The sequence below is a fragment of the Engystomops pustulosus genome, chromosome 7 (genome assembly GCF_040894005.1).
Source record: "Engystomops pustulosus chromosome 7, aEngPut4.maternal, whole genome shotgun sequence".
Taxonomy (NCBI): Eukaryota; Metazoa; Chordata; class Amphibia; order Anura; family Leptodactylidae; genus Engystomops; species Engystomops pustulosus.
Genome location: NC_092417.1, coordinates 162,753,310 through 162,772,356, shown reverse-complemented (window position 1 = coordinate 162,772,356; position 19,047 = coordinate 162,753,310). Strand labels below are relative to the sequence as shown.

The 19,047-nt window shown below is 43.7% G+C and overlaps 2 protein-coding genes across 4 annotated transcripts in view; one reads left to right on the top strand and one right to left on the bottom strand.

The window, feature by feature from the left end:
• Positions 1–5,759, top strand: part of CCDC73 (coiled-coil domain containing 73) — a 67,652-nt gene extending 61,893 nt beyond the window's left edge. For 2 of the 3 annotated variants that reach the window (XM_072118608.1, XM_072118606.1), the window contains exons 18-19: positions 2,405–2,668; positions 2,770–3,302. In XM_072118608.1, the coding sequence (XP_071974709.1) occupies positions 2,405–2,638 (234 nt within the window). In that variant the 3' untranslated portion in view covers positions 2,639–2,668; positions 2,770–3,302. Of the gene's footprint in view, positions 1–2,404; positions 2,669–2,769; positions 3,303–5,313 lie in introns of those variants that run through there. The other variant, XM_072118607.1, reaches the window with a different exon arrangement.
• Positions 2,858–18,193, bottom strand: EIF3M (eukaryotic translation initiation factor 3 subunit M). The gene is made up of 11 exons (XM_072118609.1): positions 18,042–18,193; positions 14,278–14,410; positions 14,056–14,194; positions 13,845–13,968; positions 13,665–13,759; positions 12,366–12,449; positions 11,082–11,181; positions 9,871–9,952; positions 5,585–5,728; positions 4,740–4,800; positions 2,858–4,355 (listed from the first exon to the last, which is right to left on the bottom strand). The coding sequence occupies exons 1-11, from the start codon at positions 18,081–18,083 to the stop codon at positions 4,235–4,237; spliced, it is 1,125 nt and encodes a 374-aa protein (XP_071974710.1). The 5' UTR covers positions 18,084–18,193; the 3' UTR covers positions 2,858–4,234.
• Positions 18,194–19,047: the final 854 nt, after the last annotated feature.

The window sequence follows — 19,047 nt, the reverse complement described above, 5'->3', positions numbered from 1 at the left end:
CACCAGTAGAATAAAAGCTTAAAGGAAATCTACAACCATGGTCAATGATTGTTAGGCAACACACACCAGTATGTCAGTGTGCTTGGTTGTCTGTCAGGGCGCATTCACACGTTGCGTTTTGACCTGCGTTTTGAACCGCATATACAACAGCTGAGGAGAGGTGATTTGCCTAATTATATCACTCTTAACATTTCCGTTTACAAAACGCATCGGAAATGCGGTGTTAACGCACATGTTAACAACACGTTAACGCATGCGTTAACATTGCGTTAACAAATGTAAACCGTAATGTAATTAGGCAAATGACCTCTCATCAGCTGTTGTATATGCGTTTCAAACGCAATGAAAACACGACCAAAACGCAACGTGTGAACGCGCCCTCAGGATCTGCTCTTCTTTTAGCTTCTTATGCTTTTTTCCCAGGCTTTAAAGATTATGCAAATGAGCCGGAGGGGCTCCATGGTCCATTAACAGCTAAGGAGCCTGGAGCCCCTCAGGCTCATCTGCATATTAGTAAAGGCTTTTTTTTTTGGTAAAAAGAAGGGCATAAAGCGAGTATGTCAGTGTGCTTGGTTTGCAATCCTTCATCCTGGTGGTAGATGTCCTCCTATAAACTCACACACCCTATACAGTACATTGATGAAGATTTTACATACAGTTTTCTGGCAAGTCATTTTAAAGCGTCGCCATTGACTTGATTCTGGTGCTCGGATGGTCTGGCCACCACTCCTTATATCAGGAAAGATATACCCCAAATCCTTATGGGTTCCAAAGATCTTCATATAGAGGTGGGGTTTGCTGCATATTGCAGCAGACACCCACCACTAATCCCTGCATTTATTTTTTTAAAATGTATTAAAACACAATAAAACAAATTTGGTATCACCGTGATTGTACCGAACCAAAGCAGTGTTAGCAGTGTTATTTGGAGCGCACAGTGAAAGTTTTTTTGCCAATTTCACCATTTGGAAATTTTTTGCCAGCTTCCCAGGACACAGTACAGAATAAATATCGTCACAGAGAAGTAAAATTTGTTAACACCAAAAAAAGGGCCCCTATATGCAATTTAAACCGCCCTCCAAAATCCAAAACTGACAAAAACCAAAAAACAAGAGAGCTTGCAAATATAGAAAACAAATTCACTTTATTCAAAAATACCACATACAATATAAGTAAACCACTTTCAGAAGGGATTCCTGAAAGTCGGAAATATAGGGGGAACAGAACAGTGTCCCAGATGGAAGTGGGACAGACACAAAGAACCTATGCCCCCCCTACCCTGTGTGTGCCCCAAAAACTGTGTATCAGAAGATGTATAGTGTCCAAAAAAAGGACTATGGTAAAAGGCAGTGGACCTATGTGTCAACTATATATTCAACCGGAGGTACCATCCGCTGCCAATACACAAAGTCAGGAAACAAAGTCAAAAAGCAGGCCACACTTACCCAAAGGCATTGTATAAGCGGCACAGAGGCAGACAGGGGGAGGGCCAGCAGGAACACCCCGACGCGCGTTTCGCACTGATGCTTCGTCAGGAGGTTTTTGGACACTATACATCTTCTGATACAAAAAAAAATTTTCTTGGCAGTTTTTGGGGCGCACACACAGGGTAGGGGGGGCATAGGTTCTTTGTGTCTGTCCCACTTCCATCTGGGACACTGTTCTGTTCCCCCTATATTTCTGACTTTCAGGAATCCCTTCTGAAAGTGGTTTACTTATATTGTATGTGGTATTTTTGAATAAAGTGAATTTGTTTTCTATATTTGCAAGCTCTCTTGTTTTTTGGTTTTTGTAAGTAAAATTTGTTACTCAGAAAATAAGCATCTCTGTACACAGATAAATTAAAAAAAGTTATGGATTTATTTTTTTTTTTTTTTTTTTTTTAAGGTAGAGAGCGAAAAATCCCTGCGTATTTAAGGGGTGAATAATGGAATCAGTAAAGCCACTTTCACACACAGGGTTTGTGTTGTGATATGCAACACAAAAGTTGTGAGGGAGGGGCTTGCCTGATCACAAATGTGCTTCAGTTGATTGGGAACAAGCGTTTGCATTGAGTTGCAAGATGCGACAAACGTTGCATGTGAACACAACCCGAGAGTGCAACACCCAGAGTCCATTAATCACTCCTCCATCCACAGTGTCTTGGCCATACAGCTGCAGCTGATATTTACTATGGTCAATGATAGGTGTAACAGATGATTGGCTGAAACACACACACACATCACATCAGCTATGACGAGCGTTTGGTGCCTATGATTCAGGATTTTGGGCATCTTTCAGAGGAAAGAAAGCAGTTTTATCACGCTGCATTACCACTGCAACTTTTTATCCACCAAAGCGCAACACATGAACTAAGCTTTGTGATGTCCACTTCTTATATTACATTTTTTTTTTTTCTTTTTAGTCGCACGTAATTGATAAAGGAAACCTCTTCCCGGCCATCACTGACCCGACAAGATCTCAGTTCATTAACCGACCAACCACCACACCTATGGCGTTCACTACTGGCAACAGGGACAGCTATGATATCTCTAATATACAGCGTCAGATAAGCGCCATCGAGAGATTCTTATTTCACAACAAGTTAAATGGGTCAAGGAAAAGGAAACTTGATGAAACTCCACCGCCGGAGGAATAAAATGGGACATTCACATCTGCATTGTGCAAGGTATGGCTATACACCATTCTGTGGATACTTTGTTGTTTACTAGCAGAGTTTTAGTTTGTTGAATTTATTTGTATTCTGGCCATTGCATTTTACCCTCCCAGATGACTCCGGTCATGTATGATGTCCCATAGACTATACGGGAATGGAGGTAAACCAGAAATGAAGTATAACTCAATAATACAAGAAAACTGGAAAAGCACAATTGTTTATTTGTTTGTTGGGATTGCTTATAACTGACTTGCAAGAAAAGGAACACAGCGTTTGTTGCATATTTGGTGAAAATTTTGCTGCATTTTTGAGCTAAACTCTGAAGTTGGTTAAAACTAAAGGACTTGTGCTGCTCTTTCATGCTGGATCCATCCTTTACTTAAAACATACAGCAGCAAAATCTGTACCAAAGCAAAGGAACCAAAGTGTGTCCATCCGAAATAGATCAAACTTCCTTCTAGATGTGAAAAAAAGGACCAACGATGATGAGTGCTGGGCTCTGCTTCATCGCTGATCCTCTACTGGAAGATGGACAGACTATCCTGCATACCTTTCCTTTACTCTTCCATAACTGGAGCTGCAAGGGTTAATTTTTTATTAATCTTTATAAATCTGTGGTGATAAAATAAAAAGCCACTTTGTAAGACTTTGATCATATAGTAATAGGGTTGGTTCACACGCGGCAATGTTTAGAAAACACAGTGAGCATCTGATCCCTTTCAGGCTGTGTTCACACGTTGCACTCTGAAACTCATTTAAAGTGCATGGGGGGAGGAGAAACTCCTAAAATCAGATGCAGTTAGACCCAAATGCTTGCATTCAGGGCGTGTTCTCACGTTGCGTTTTGACCTGCGTTTTCATTGCGTTTGAAACGCATATACAACAGCTGAGGAGAGGTGATTTGCCTAATTACATCACTGTTAACACTTCAGTTTACAAAACGCATCGTAAACGCGATGTTAACGCATGCGTTAACAAAGCGTTAACGCATGCGTTTTGTTAACGCATGCGTTAACATTGCGTTTACAAACGTAAACGGTAATGTAATTAGGCAAATTACCTCACATTAGCTGTTGTATATGCGTTTCAAACGCAATGAAAACGCAACCAAAACGCAACGTGTGAACGCGCCCTCAGGAACACATTGTTCCAATTAACACGTCCTGCACACAAGCACTTGGGTCTAAACGCAAGGTCCTTCCTCTGCGTTTCTTGCTCTTCTTAAATTTGAGTCACAAAACATCAGAATTTTTCCAAAACATGCTATATGTGAAACCAACATTCAGAGCCTCCGTGCAAAGAGAAGCATAACCACCAGTGTGAACGCAGCCATATTACATTGCATGGGTATAGACCATAAGCGCAGGTCACATGCACAATCTTCATCTTGATCAAAGTGGCTGCATCCTGAGCATGTAGATAGTTACAGGGGCTTCATACTCTATAGAAATGGGTCCAAATTGCAAATTGACTTTTTTCACTTCACGGACAGCTTTATTTTTTTTAGAACAAATCCCACCCCCCTCCCGATGGATCCATGAGGCACAGTTTAAAGTCCATAGTTGCTGCGATGTTCATTTATGCGTCGGAAATACTATGGAGACTGTTCTTCACTTTGTTTAAGTTAATTTTCCAGGAGTTGAGGATGTCGTACAACTGTTGCCACTGCTGCTTCCCGAAGGTCCGGTGTGTGCTGTGACTATAGACGGAAATAAAAGGGTTAACTTTACAATACGGTCACAAACGGTTTACAATTCATTGCATTCTGTGCCGCCGCCGCTTCCAGAGAACAATACGGGTTTTTACAAGACCTCGGCTATAAGAAAGACGTGCGGTTAATTAGCATTCAGGCCACTTTCACGGTCATTAAGTGAAATGTGCTGGAAAATAGGACACTTTCATTAAATAAGCTAATCACATTCAGCTCTGGGCTTTAATAAAATTATGATAAATAGGCAGCATTTAACTACAAGCACATGATAGGAACCGGCTAAAATATTAAACAGATATATTATGTGAAATGCTAATTAAAAAAAAAAGTGTAAGGTTTCCAACATTGCGGCAGGGAAATGATTGCCTTTACCTCACAACAACTTTCTTCTGTGTCTGGTCGATTTTGCAGTACACCATCTTTGTTTTCACGGCTGCAAATACAAAACATGAGGATCGCGTATGAATAATGTGCATGGGGTGTACAGTGACCAAGATGCATAAAACTTCTATAAAAAGACGCCTAGATAGTGGTGTGGATACATCCCAAATTAAGAGCAGGTCACAACTATGGAAAATTTCTGTTCTACTGTCTCCTAAACTATGCAGGACAAAGGACCCAGGATAGTAGCCGCATGGTACGTGCACATAATTTCTACATTTCTAAAAGGAAAAAACTGAATTGGGAGAGAGATAAAGATGAGAGATATATAGATATAATGTAATTTAGAGCAGAATTACTTAGTAACTCATGAAAGGACTCCTAGTAAAGATAGGGAGAGTCCTGATTACTCCACCCACACAGTGATTGACAGCCCTCGTATTAGTTTGTGTGTACACAAGAGACTGCCAATCACTGTGTGGGTGGGGTAATCTGGGCTCTCACTGCCAATCACAGAGGGTGGGGTAATCTGAACTTTCAATGCCAATCACCGAGTCTCTTCTAGGATTCCTGTTAGGATTTGGACCAGAAGTAAAAACCTGAGTAAATCCTTAGAACCCATCTCATGTACAAGGTCTTGCTTCTACTATTCCTGTGTTGATCTGCACAGGTCAGGGACAGAAGAGTCTCTCCGATGGTTTAATTCAAGCTATAAGGGGCTGGAGGGTTGGCAGGGATTAATTTTACATCGAATAACAACTTTATAAATCCAGACAAACCTGAAAAAGATGCACAACAGTCAGGCTACAGAAGCTTCTTAAAACAGAGAAACCTACCATCAATAACAAAGGCTTCCACGTCATCAGCTCCGAGTTGCAGCTCCTGCTGAATGGTATCAAACGAAATTTCCTTGTTTTCAACAGCCATTCCCATAAACGTCAGAAGTCGCATTTTCTCCATGTTTTGCTCATGTATGAGACCTAAATAATAAAAAAAAAAACAGACAACCAAGGATTCAGAATGGCAAAGAATTTGCTCCAATCTGTGGAAAGATCACATGAGCCATGAGTGTGAGGAATATTTTACTTTGCATAAATTCCATTGTTATCTATGTGCCTTTATTTTATGAATCTTATAGAACTAGCACGAAATTAGCAAACAAACTGTGGTTTATTAATGGGGATATTCTGTTTAGGACATTAAATTAAATCTACCATCAGAATCCATCATGATAAACCAGGGACACTTACTCATAGATCCAAGCACCGTGACTGTGCTAATCATCTTATATTTCTTATCCATGGCCTCCTTCCTTCTATAATCAACTTTTAAATTATGCTAATGAGCCCGAGGGGTCCTGGAGGGTGTTAACAAAGTCCTACAGCTTCACAGACTTACACTGTACAGGAAGGAGAAGGGGAGACAGTGTAATAGCCTGTGAAGCTGCAGCAGAGAGGGGCTCAGGTTACACCCCCAGAGCCCTTCTGCCTTATGAGCATGATTATAAAAGTTGATTTTAGAAGAGAGGATCATGATGGATTTTGTTGGTAGATTTTTGTAAAAGAGTGAGAAGTGTCTCCTTTCTTCAGCCTCAATTTGGCTATGAAACATGCATCATGTAAACTAAGCCTTACAGCACTGCAACATATGAAGCTCAGGGTTTATAGCACTACAAGATACGCAACTAATTAAGTGTCTAATTAGCAGTAATTACTGCAGGAGATCAGACAATCAATGAGGAGAGGGGAAAAAATTTAGACCTTTGGTCAAGCATCTCCAAAGTCTAAAATACAAATAAAAAATCAATTAGCACAAATTAACGTAATTAACAAACGAAGGCTGATTAACTTTGTAAAGCGTAAACAGGGGCCGATGCCTGCTGAGAAATATTAGGTGTGCTAGAGAGGGCGATGCGGATGACGAATTGTGAGGCTGCGATTCTAATTAGTAATCAGGGAATCAGCACATTCCTGCCGCAGGAATAACACAAATCAAATGAGATGCCATCTAAAATAAACTTCCCCGTACAATTAGCCACCGCTCAGTAATGCCCGGCTATCATGGGAACAGGTCAGACCTCTGCCATGTCATCACTTCTTCAAGCTTCCATATATATTTATAGTATATGTTCATGCACAATATAGATATATTTGGCTGCTGCAGCAAATTTCTAGTAATGGTGGCCCCTTTTTTTGCAGTAGGACATCACAAATTTAATTTTCAATTCTTTTCTGGGCAATTATATACTACTTGAGATTTTTTTTAAATCTTAGCCATTTATGAATTACCCACTGGATAGGACATGTCAGAGCCCACACCTAATGGGTTTTTAAATTTTGAGAACAGAGGTCTCCCCTGCCTCACAAGTCGTTGGAATAGTGAGGTTGTTAATGGTTGGCCATTTTAGGGTATGCGTTAAAACCTGTTTAAAAGGTTTGTCCCAAGTATTTTAAGGGGTTTTCCCACAAAGAAAAGTTAGGGCCTAATTTGCTGACCAGTGGGGGTCTGGGTGCCGAGACCCGCCCCCACCAATCGCGAAAACGAGGGGTCCGATGGGGTCCCACGTACCTCCATCAGACTCCTTGTCGCTCCGTCAGATTAATGGAGCAAACGGCTGCGCACGACCATTCTGCTCCATTAATCGCTGTGCTCAGCAATCTCCGTCGGCTCCATAGAGATTAACGGAGCATGCGCGGCCGTCTGCTGCAGTAATCCGATGGGGCGCGGCCGTCTGCTGCAGTAATCCGATGGGGCGCGGCCGTCTGCTGCAGTAATCCGATGGGGCGCGGCCGTCTGCTGCAGTAATCCGATGGGGCGCGGCCGTCTGCTGCAGTAATCCGATGGGGCAACGAGGGGTCCGACGGATCCCTTGTTTTCGGGATCTGTGGGGTGATCTCAACACTGAGACCCCCAACTGATAGGGCCTAACTTTTCTTCGTGGGGAAAACCCCTTTAAGTAACCTCCTATCCACAGGATAGCAAGGATCCCATTGTTACTAATGGGTAGGGCAGCAGGACATGCATGTGTTCTGCTGCTAAATTCACAGTCTATGTGAATGGCGGAGATACTAGAGCGCTGTATTCAGCCACTACCATGAATGGACACATGCTAATTCTACCACTTTATCTGTTTGTGAGAATGGTATCCCTGTTCTTGTGATGGGTGGGGGTCCCAACAGTTGACCCCTTACGGATCGCCTTGTTATTCCCGTGGGGATATCTTAAATACTTGGGACAAATCCTTTAAGGTTAAAGTTTTCTATATACTTATAAGATCAGAAAGGGTTAATAGAAACGATTATCCAAACAACATGATATGAAGTAGAACGGAAGCAAAAATATCACGTCTTCAGGACGTGTGCCGCAGATAGGACGCACCTACATATAATCCACAGTGTATTATTCCAGCCCGTCGTGTGTCAGACGTGGCTGTCAAAACCCTAGTGGATTTATCTGTGAAATGCGTCATTTACCTTGTGTGGCATTGGCTCTGACCCCTTTCCACAGTAAGGTGGTGGACGGGGGATAGAGGGGGGGATTCAATATGGAAAATGTAATTGTACTGCGCACAATGGCTGATAGACCTGTGCTCTTTTGAAACAGTCAATTACCCATGAATGGGGGAGCGTCACAGTGTTAATGACTACTCCCTTCTTCCTTGGTCTGTAAATAAAAGAGCTGCTGACATTAACATTCCATCACACGGGTGCCGGCTACGAAACAAATTACCATCACTGGAGAGACACGTCTGTAGGACCTACAGCTCTCCTCAAAAGTATGGAGTCAACTTCCCACCATCAGCAATCTCTAGCCATAGTCTGCAAACATTGCCGCTCCACGATTCTAGTGGGAGTTTTCCCATCAGTATCAGATAGTAAAAAAACACAACAATTTGTATCTAAATGGAGCTCGGAATAAACCACCGTGAGCTGTGGACAGACTATGACAATGCCCCTAAAGCCCCTGCTAATGTCCTCGGGTCACACTCACCAATTGGAAATTAATGGTTATCATTATAGGACACCTTTAACTATGGTCAGTGGCTGCCTGACTAACACCTAGCACATGCTACAATCTTTCTCAGACTGGAAGACTAACTATGGAAGAGTACTAAAGGGAACCTGTCAGCACGATCAGGGACACAAAGCCACCATCCGGTCCTTAAGAACCAGTTGTTAAGTTTTTTTTAATTGAAGGCCCAGACAGAGAAAATAATGGGCACTTTAAATTAAACACCAATCACATATACTTCAAAGGGTTTTCATCTAATCTATTCATGACAAGAATAAATGAACTCTCTCTCTCCCAGACCTGCATCATCTATTCATGACAATAAGATCATTCAGCGAAGTTGCTGAGGTTGCAATGCATATGCACTGTACGACTGGCGCATGCGCAATGATGGGAGGTACAACGTCAGCTACAAGGAAGCAATGCAATAGGAGAACCATAGAGGTAGTGTCTGATGCGTCTTATCGGACTCCTCTCTAGGCAAGTACAAAGTGAGTGTGTGTTTTTTAATAATAACAGCCAATGACCAAAATGATACAAAATTATTTGGAATACATAAAACCACAGATCCATATGGAACTGTAGTTGGTTTAGTATCCCAAATCATTCTGCCGGGTTCCCTACAACTGTATCCGGCAGGGCCTGGCGTAGAAATAAACGCAGCCGGCGATTTATCACATGCGAGTGCTCAGGTGCGAGGTCAGTAACGCCCCTTGCTGGCTCACTGACGTGAAGGTGGTGGATTGGGCTAAAAAATCTCAAGTGCTGGCAATAAGATAGCATTTGCAATTATCTCAGGGCTCCGATATATATATATGATTATAGCAGTGGATATAAACTAATTGCAGTCACAGATACAGTCACTAGGATGTCTGCAGGAGACGTCATGGCCTGCTCCATCAGCTGATTAGTTACTGTTATAACAGGGGAACCCATGAAGTAGTTATTGGATTCACGATGACTGATCACAGCGCACAGATGTGGCTTTAAGATGTAATAATTATTAGTGAGGAAGATATTTGACATTTTCTGCTGATGTTTTTTATACCACTTTAATCATTTATATAAGGGAGAGATAGATAGAGAGTCTATAAGAGACAAATGTACTTACCCAACGAGTCAATGAAATCCTTGTTATTCTGATAAAACTTGACATACGAGGAAAGCTTAGCGCTCACAAATATTGTCAGGAGCTAAGGACAAAAGCAGAACATTGTTTTACATCTTAGGAAGTGGTAAAGACGACACGTATAATATATCGGTTCTCTATAAAAGGTTATAGAACCGCAGGACTCATTAGAAATAGAACATCCTGGCTATTCTGCAAACCATGTAAATAAGATACAAAGAGGCTTCCTACACAGTTTTATTATTATTATTATTGAATTTCTAAGCATCAAACAAAAGAACCCCCGCACGTCCACGGGAATAGAGGATAAAATCTTCTTTATTCAAGTCATACAAAATCAACGGCAGGCATCTCATAGGTATAGACAGTGAAAAAACCTTGTCTATACCCATGTAAATAAAGAAAGTTTTATATTTTATTCCCGTGGAGGTGCTGGAGTGCTTTTGTTTGTATGCTATATTGAGGGACTTCAAATTTCTTCTCCTTTGCACCAAGAGAATCATATACTGTAGTGGTAAAGTGGATTTTGTTAACTAATATGTGATTTCTTTGGATCTATTATAAAGTAAATCTGCTTCAGAGGACATTTTCACGCTGAGATGTCTGACCAATTCCTACCCAATCAGACCATTTACGACAAGCTAAGTTAGTGTATGTGAATGGTCAGACAGAATACTGATCTACTGAGTGCAATTTATGTCTGCCAATACCAGAGACTGATTGGCAGCTATAACATCTAAAATACATCCCTAGTATAAGGAATATGAATGTTTATCTGAGGGGGTTCAACTGCTGGGACCCCCACTAAGATATATTATAGAATTAATTGATAGGATGACAGGTTGAGGATGCATCCAGTTGCTTCATTCAGAAGAAGAGTCAGAAATTGGCCAGCACATTAATAATCTCACTCGTTGTCTATAAGAACAGCGTTGATATCCGTATGCTGTATGCAGATGTTTCTGCCATTCCCGTAGACAATGAATGGGGGGTTGCTAACCATGTTCCTGTGATGAGCTTTCAGCACAGATTACATTACTGTCACAGTTTCTCTCTAAATATGGGACTGGGCAGTCTGCACTGAATGAGACAGATGTGCTCTAGTAAGACAAAGACAACTTGTTTGTTTAGCCGACAATATGTGCAATGCCCCTGAATGTGAACACTATTCTGTAGAATATCAATCTACTTACATCATGAATGAGCTCTCCTTCCAGGAACTTCACTGGTTTCAGTGCGAGAAGGTGATCCAGCAAGAATGTCTTGGGGTCCTTCAATGCTCTAACAATGCATCTATGTGAAAGAAAGATAAAAAAAACTGTAAAGGGAAACTTATCACTTATGGGAAACATCATGGCCCATTATAAATGCAAGGCACTGAGTTGTAGCAGTAGGCTCCGTGCACATTATGGTGGCTGGAAGATGTAATTACAGCTGTGACACCCATTCACTTTAATGGAAGCCACTTCTATAGTTGTAGTTTGCAGCCGCTACATGGGAAATGAAGTCAACGTCTTCAAACCCTACTAATCCAAAAAGGCTTAAAATCTCAAACCTATTGTGAGTATCCTAGGTCATGTGTCAGCACAGTAAATATGGCAGTAATCAAACTGCCTTATCCTTTCAGTGTTTGCTCACATCCTGGCGTTTGCAGGATCTTGTGGCACCGCGTGTGCATATATTTGCATTGCAATCTGTTCTGTCCTGCATTGTCAGCGTGAGTATTGAGCTTTGTAATGGAGCCCCTAGTCATTGCTGTACCCATTATGGGAATCCAGAATCTGTCTGAGATCAGTAAGGCCTCTGGCCCACGAGCGAGTGCAGTCAGTGAAAATCACTCTGGCCAAACCTCTGATCACTGAAACAATGGAACATGCAGAGCCAGGAGATCCCTTCAGCGCATGGAGCGTTTTCCACAGACTTCATTCACTTGAGGACTAAGTCATAAGGTACAAAACACGTAACCACAGAAATCTACAAAGTTTTGAACTTTGGTGAGAACCAATTTACCATTCAAGCACTCCAATGCTCTTAGAAGAATATAAGCTTCCAAATATTTGCTGCAAGGCCTCATTCACATAGATATGGAATGGGAACATAAATCCATAGCAATATGCACCAATGCTCTACCACTGTACTTCCCTGATAACAGTGATATACAAGGTGTTTCACCAAGTTAGATTTATAAGGAAGGATCACAGAATGCAAGTGGCTTTATACATATCCACATCAGTGTATCAGTCTCTTCAGTGTATCCCTGCAAACCACGGCACTAGAGGTCTCATCTATCCATGTCACTAATCTGAGGATAATAGAGGCCCAACTTATACAGAACCCTGTGCCACCACCCTGGTGGAGGCCGGCATCCTAGTATGAAATCTCACACGTGTTCCCGTTACAGCACAGAGATATATAGATATATATGGCAATTTTCAGAGCTACAAGTAATGCAAGAGACATCTAGGCAAATATATTACCTGTGTGCATCAACACGGGCCTGAGAGGCGTTGTCATCTGTGTAACTCCCCAGTAGCTCCACCATCACTTTAGCTGCTTCTTCACTGTAAAGAAAAGGCTTAGGTCAGTGGTGGCGAACCTATGGCACGGGTGCCAGAGGTGGCACTCTGAGCCCTTTCTGTGGGCACCCAGGCATTCACCCTAACACAGAGTTTGCCAGATAGGACTCAAGGCTTTCTCCTGTGGACCAGTACATCCCAGGACGTGCCGTGCTCAGCACTATTTTAAAGCAACATCCTTGCCTGCCAGGACTACAGGAGGAGTGAGAAGGTGTGGATAGAGATGGATTGTCATTGGAGCTCCTGTTCTGGGTCCCCTGATTCTTCCTCTTCAGGGGACCCTGGAGGGAAACTACAATCCAAATTTCTCCATCTTTCTATTGTATTGGTGAACTCAGGACAGCAAGATGATTAAAACCTGTACAGCAGAGATCAATAGGTTACTGCTTAAATTGTCATGTTGGCACTTTGCAACATACAAGTGGGTTTTGTCTGTAGCTTGGGCACTCTGTCTCCAAAAGGTTTGCCATCACTGGCTTAGGTTTTCACATATATAACACTACAAAAAAAAATAAGATATCTCTGATACAACACAAGACTGACACATCCAGACCCAAAGAAGTTCTAAACCTCCACACATCCTGAACACTATAACCAAAATTGGTTAGCTGGATAGTTACTGTTAAGTATGAGAAAGTTTACTCTTTGGGTTTCTTATTCACTGGCCAATATTATGCCGCAAAAATGAGCATTTGCTTGAAAACTCTTGAAAACCGATTACTGTGGTGCAAGTGAGAAGGGGCTACAAGTTAGGGCTGCTCCACATTAGTCTATGATCACGGACGTGACGAGTGCCGCGCCACGGACTGATCACTATGGTGGGGATTGATCGACTGTCAGCTCTGCTGCCTATCGGGGAAATAGGAACTCTGTGCATCATATATTAATATGATGCACAGAGTTCAATCCCCGCCATAATGATCAGTCTGTGGCACAGAACTCGTCACATCCGAGATCAGGGACTAAATGTAAAACAGACCTTAAGTGAACCCTCCGTTCACAGCCGAATCATTGAATAATACCTTGTGCGGGGGCCTGAAGGAGGAGGAGCAAGGTTCTAGAAATAATCTGAAAATGTGTCCTGCTCCTCCCTTTAGGCCCTGCATCATGTATTAGTCAATGAATTAGCTTTGACTGGAGTGTTCCTTTACGGAATGCGGCCACCATCTCAGGTCAAGTCCATGTGAAATAGTCCAGTACCTCTTTTTGCAGTCCACAAGCGCCTCATAGAGCAGCCTGAGCAGTACATGCTTCTTCTCAGTGTTGAGTTCCCAGTCTATGATCCATTTTCTGACCTGTAATGGATGAAATACAGTAAGATGGATGTTGTGCCAACACAATAGACTATACTTGTGTGTTATCACATGAGGGGGCACTCACCTGGTCAAGATCTGTTGGAATGAATATGATGGCTCCGCAGGTAGCTGCCACCTTTATGAGGGCGCAGTACACGGTGTACCTGACCGGGGTGCTCTTGTCCATGCCATGGAAGAGATTGCTCAGCCTGTAAAGATACACACCACATGCTTATAACAGACAAGGATGAAGTATGGACTCCATCATAACCATCCAATCACAAAGGGTTACTCACAGCTGTAGCCTCAATGACGGACGTTCACCTTCCCGGAATTTGACAAGTTTCTCACACAAGCTTTCAATGAGGGCTTCCTGCTTATCCGGCTCCAATATGAGTAACAGAGACACCACGCTGTTCATAATACTCTCAACATCTGCAGAGGAGTCACCACAAGGGTCATTAGAGGACAAACAAGACGCCATGTACAACCGTAAGATATACCAGCGCCATCCTTACCTTTGTCATCTTCCTTTAGGCAGACATCGCAGGCCTCAATGATTTGGGCCAGGTCTATGTGAAGACCCCCCTCTGAATTCTCCTCTGAGATCTCTGCGCCTTTAGATTTTAAATATGCACGAAGCTCTCCAGCCTGGAAGAGGGAGATTTAGTTAAAGGGGTTCTCCCACAAAGACAAGATTATTAAAGTACTTCTACCACTAGGATGAAAGACCATATGTAAATGAGCCTTAGGGGCTTTAGGCTCCATTAAAGGGACACTACCACCACGGATCTACCTATAAAGGTAGAGGTGCATCTATAGAACGTGAGTATAGCCCTTTTAAGGGCTAAGCCTCATGTTCCCGCAGTATTTTTGAATTCCTTAATATGTAAATTTTGTAAAGAGGCTACTGGGGCGTGGAGTAGCCAGAGCTGAGGCTACACGGTGCGGCTACTCCACGCCCCAGTAGCCTCTTTGACCCTCCTACCAGATGTCTTCGGCGCGCAGCTCATCGTAGCAGTACATGCTTACGCAGGACAGTAGGCCCGCGGCTGTGCGGTCACTGCTTCAAAGCCGGAGCTGCGCAGCCGCGGGCCTGCTGTTCTGCGAATGTGCCCCGAAGACATCTGGTAGGAGGGTCAAAGAGGCTGTTCTTGGATCCAAGGGGAAGGGGGCATAGCAGTGCTGACTGTTTTATAGGTGAGCTAGCAGAGCTGAGTGTCATTGTGTCTTATATCCATCTCATGACTCTGATCTGACTCATCTCTCTTTTTCTATGTGTCAGATATTATTAGAATCTTTAGAAGCTAATTGGAAGTGTAGATAAACCCTGTACCCTGATAATCTAAACATTTTTAGCACACAGCATCTCACAGCACTAGAGGAATCATAAAGCGTCTGCTCACAGCTAATGTCCATCCACACTCTGGAGTCTTATACTGACCATCACGGAGTGATCGGACCATAAAGAGCAATAAAACTGACTAAAATTGTAAAGTAAGAGGTTAAAAATGATCTTTATTGTGTAAACATCACTGAGGGATTAAAACTTGAGAACTTTCTTTAAAGGAGACCACAAAACCTTATCAGTTATGAGCAGCTCCTGGAGGCAGAGCAGACACCACCTGACACAGCAATTTTACAGACCCCAGAGCTCAGCGCTAATGTTCTCCCTATTCTGTGCCGGTCTGAACTGCGCCAACCCATGGATAAGATTGGTGCCAGTTATGAAAATATGTATTTGCAGCAGTTGAAACGTGCAGGGACCCCAAAAAGAATCAAAGGAGCGTAGAGGAGAAAGTGGAGCACCCAGATAATAAGAATCAGCATCTCACTGGTTTATAAACAGTCTCTGAGCACAGAACTGCTTGACTTTACTTCTGAGAAGAGCCCCTTCATCTCAATGATCAGTGCAGGGGTCACAGGTAGAGAGGAGCGGACACATACTTTAAATTCAGGTCTGTGGTATTACCAAATTGGCGTCCAAATTGGCGCAGTCAGATTGGGAAGTCTCTGCATATTACAGCACAATGTAGAGAGACACATTTCCCAGACTCTCACCATAATATTCATCTAATGTGCTGAAAGCCCCTCCTTCCCCGTGGCACTAGTGTCCCATAATGGTGGCAGGATTACAGTATGGGCACTGCACAAACCTTTCCCACAGTAAACATAGCAGACCAGCTGCCAGGGACCTAACCCACTGCATCTATAGAAGCAGTAAAGTTATTGTGAGTGATACTTCCAACTCCAAAGCTTTATTTACCTTTCCCCACCTAAAGTTTACAAGAAAACTTCCAGAATTTTGAGTAAGGCAACATTTCAATATATGTTAATTCAGATCCTTTAAAAGGAACTCTATCATCATGATAAACCAGGGACATTACTCATAGATCCAGGCACCGTGACTGTGGTAATCTTCTAACATATGTTATCCACGGCAGCACGGAGGGGCTCTGGTAACACCCTCAGGAGCCATTTTGCTAATAAGCATCATTTTAAAACTTTGATTTTAGAAGAAAGGAGGCCACGGATGACAAATTAAAGAACGGACGGACCTTGGGATTCCCAGCCAGTCTCCCATGCTGGTACTTACCAAGCCTTAGGCCGCGGTCAAACGTAGCGGTAGGCGTCCGTTCATAACGCGACGCTAGCGCACAGGGGGAGGTCCTCGGCCCGAACGCACATGCGTTTCCAGAGAAACGCATGCGATCGGCTTTACAATCGCATGCGTTTTCCTGGAAACGCATGTGCGTTCGGGCCAAGGACCGCCCCCTGTGCGCTAGCGCCGCGTTATGACGGACGACTAGCGGTACGTGTGACCGCGGCCTTTAGCTGCTGCGATCTGACGAGAGCAGGGAAATTCAGCTCAGAATGGCCGTTGACGATTCATTTCCTATGATGCCATTAAGAGCGTTCAGCCAAATTTAACATGATTTGCCATTGATCTGCACAGACTTCCAATAAATAAAGATCTCAATCAGAAGGCTGTAATGCTGGCATACAGTATACATATATACAGCAGACACTGAGGGTCTCATGAACCAGACTTGCAGCTGCATGGATACTTATAATGGCGCTAGTTTGGTCCCCGTTACATCTGTCTGAATTAGGCCGGCGGCACACGTAGCGTTTTGAACCCGTTTAAGCAGCATTTTTGTTTTTTTTGTAAAAAAAAAACCTGCTGCTTAAACGGGTTCAAAACTCCACATGTGCCGCCGGCCTAATTCAGACAGATGTAACGGGGACCAAACTAGCGCCATTATAAGTATCCATGCAGCTGCAAGTCTGGTTCAGGAGGTTCAAAATGCCGCCGGCCTTAGTCTAGTAGAACTAGTTAGCATGTAGTTTTGGAGGCGTCAAAGCTCATACACACCATGTGGTGCCCTGTGCCTACTCACATTTCCATAGATAGGATAGGCCCTAACTTGCTGATCAATGGGGGTCTCAGTGATGAGACCCCCACAGATCACGAAACCAAAGGGGTCTGATGGGGTCCCAGATACCTCAGTCGGACCCCTCGTTGCTCCGGGAGAGTTATGTCAGCCGTCTGTTCCATTACTCTCCCAGGATCTGACTGAGGACTCCATCGGCCCCCTTGTTTTCGTGATCTGTGAGGGGTCTCAGCAAGTTAGGCCCTACCCACAGGATAAGACCTAACTTTGATTCGTGGGAAAACCCCTTTTAACAGTGATGTCTGTGGTCATACATTGACTACATGTGGGGCCATGGTATCTCGATACAAAAGATTTGTAGTCAGAGGTAACTGGGCTTCCCCGTATTGTATCGAGGGACCAACAATAGGGAGGATGAAGCGGTTACTCATAACAACCAATCAGGAGCCGGCTGCTATATTCTTATGGTCCAAAAAAGAATTAGGAAAGGTTATGAGCAGCCGCTCTCTCACCCATCAGGGTAATCCTATTATTTTCAAACACACCAGTGTTGCATCACGAGTTGCAATATGATTGGATGTTCATGATCAGCTGCTCAATCAGGACATGGGTAACAGGCCATCACAAAATGAGAGCTGAAATCTAATTGGATGATCTGGGCGAAACCATAACCGAACACATCCCGGGGACTATAACCTACCGCTCCTATTCCCTACACCGTGCATCAGTCACTCATCAACAAAGCGACCGGAAATGTGATTAATCTGCCGCATCTGCACGGCTCCATATGCGGTGGCACTAACAGTCCCAGCAATCCCTCGGGTATTATCACCACCTGCTGCTCCCGCCGCGTCCGATCACCATATTAGAAGCCGGGATTCCCTCACCTGATCCTCCTCGGACACATCAATAAAAGCCGGGACACTCATGGCTGCTCGGCCTCGTATCACGCCGTCTAGGCACCGGAAAGGGAGAGGAGCCGGCGAGTACTTCCGAGTCAGGGACAGAACGCATGACGTCGACAAAGCGGAAGTGAATAACGAGCATGCGCAGTAAGAAATGTCGCCTACAATGAATGGTTCGGCCATTTTACTGGTTTGTTTAGAGCAGGATAAATAGTCGACACTGCATCAGGTATTGGGAGGTCTCAGAACTGAAGTTTTTATAAACACTTTCAAACAAAAGAAAGTTAAAATTATAGTATTACTAGCATTAAAAAAGTATCCCTAAAGTTAGCATCCAGGTTGTACGTCATTGCAAATAAAACGGCACCCACCCATTACACGATCAGGGGTAGTGGACACTCTACAATGATGTAAGCCAACACCTGAGTCTAAGTGGCCCCCGGTTTTCACCAGAGCCCGCCGCAAAGCGGGTTGTGCCACCAGGTCGTTCCACAGGTGCGACTTTGTCCACGGAGAGAGCCAAGGCGGAGTGCAGAATCGTAGAGCAGGATAGTAGTCAGAGAAAGACAGCACAGGATCAGAGTCGGGGATGTAGCAGAAGATCAGGGCAGGCAGCAAAGGAGCGTAGTCAGGGACAGAACCGGGATCACAACGGGAATTCACCAAACAATCACAGAACATAGGAACAAGCTTTTTACTAAGACACAAAGATCCGGCGGGGCATAAGGGAAGAGGCTGGCTATTTATTAGATTGGCAGGTAACTAGCACCAGTTAGCGGCGTGCTGGCCCTTTAAATCCCAAGCAGATGGCACGCGCCCTAGGAGGCGAGGATGTGCACGCCAGATTGCAGGACACAGCACTGGATCGCGGGCAGGTGAGTGAACCTGTCGCAACACTGAGAGGCACATGGGTGTGCGATGGGGTCGCAGCAGCAACCGTGACACTACTGCAGCAATGGAGAGAGACAAGTCATCGCCAGAAAATATG

What these genes read in the sequence shown, in the direction of transcription:
- EIF3M (XM_072118609.1), bottom strand. Translation starts at nt 18,083, where the DNA reads ATGAGTGTCCCGGCTTTTATTGATGTGTCCGAGGAGGATCAG. An exon ending in CCTAAAGGAAGATGACAAAG is followed by an intron (nt 14,195 to 14,277) that starts GTAAGGATGGCG and finishes ACTCCTCTGCAG; the next exon opens with ATGTTGAGAGTATTATGAAC. An exon ending in GCCCGTGTTGATGCACACAG is followed by an intron (nt 11,182 to 12,365) that starts GTAATATATTTG and finishes TCTTTCACATAG; the next exon opens with ATGCATTGTTAGAGCATTGA.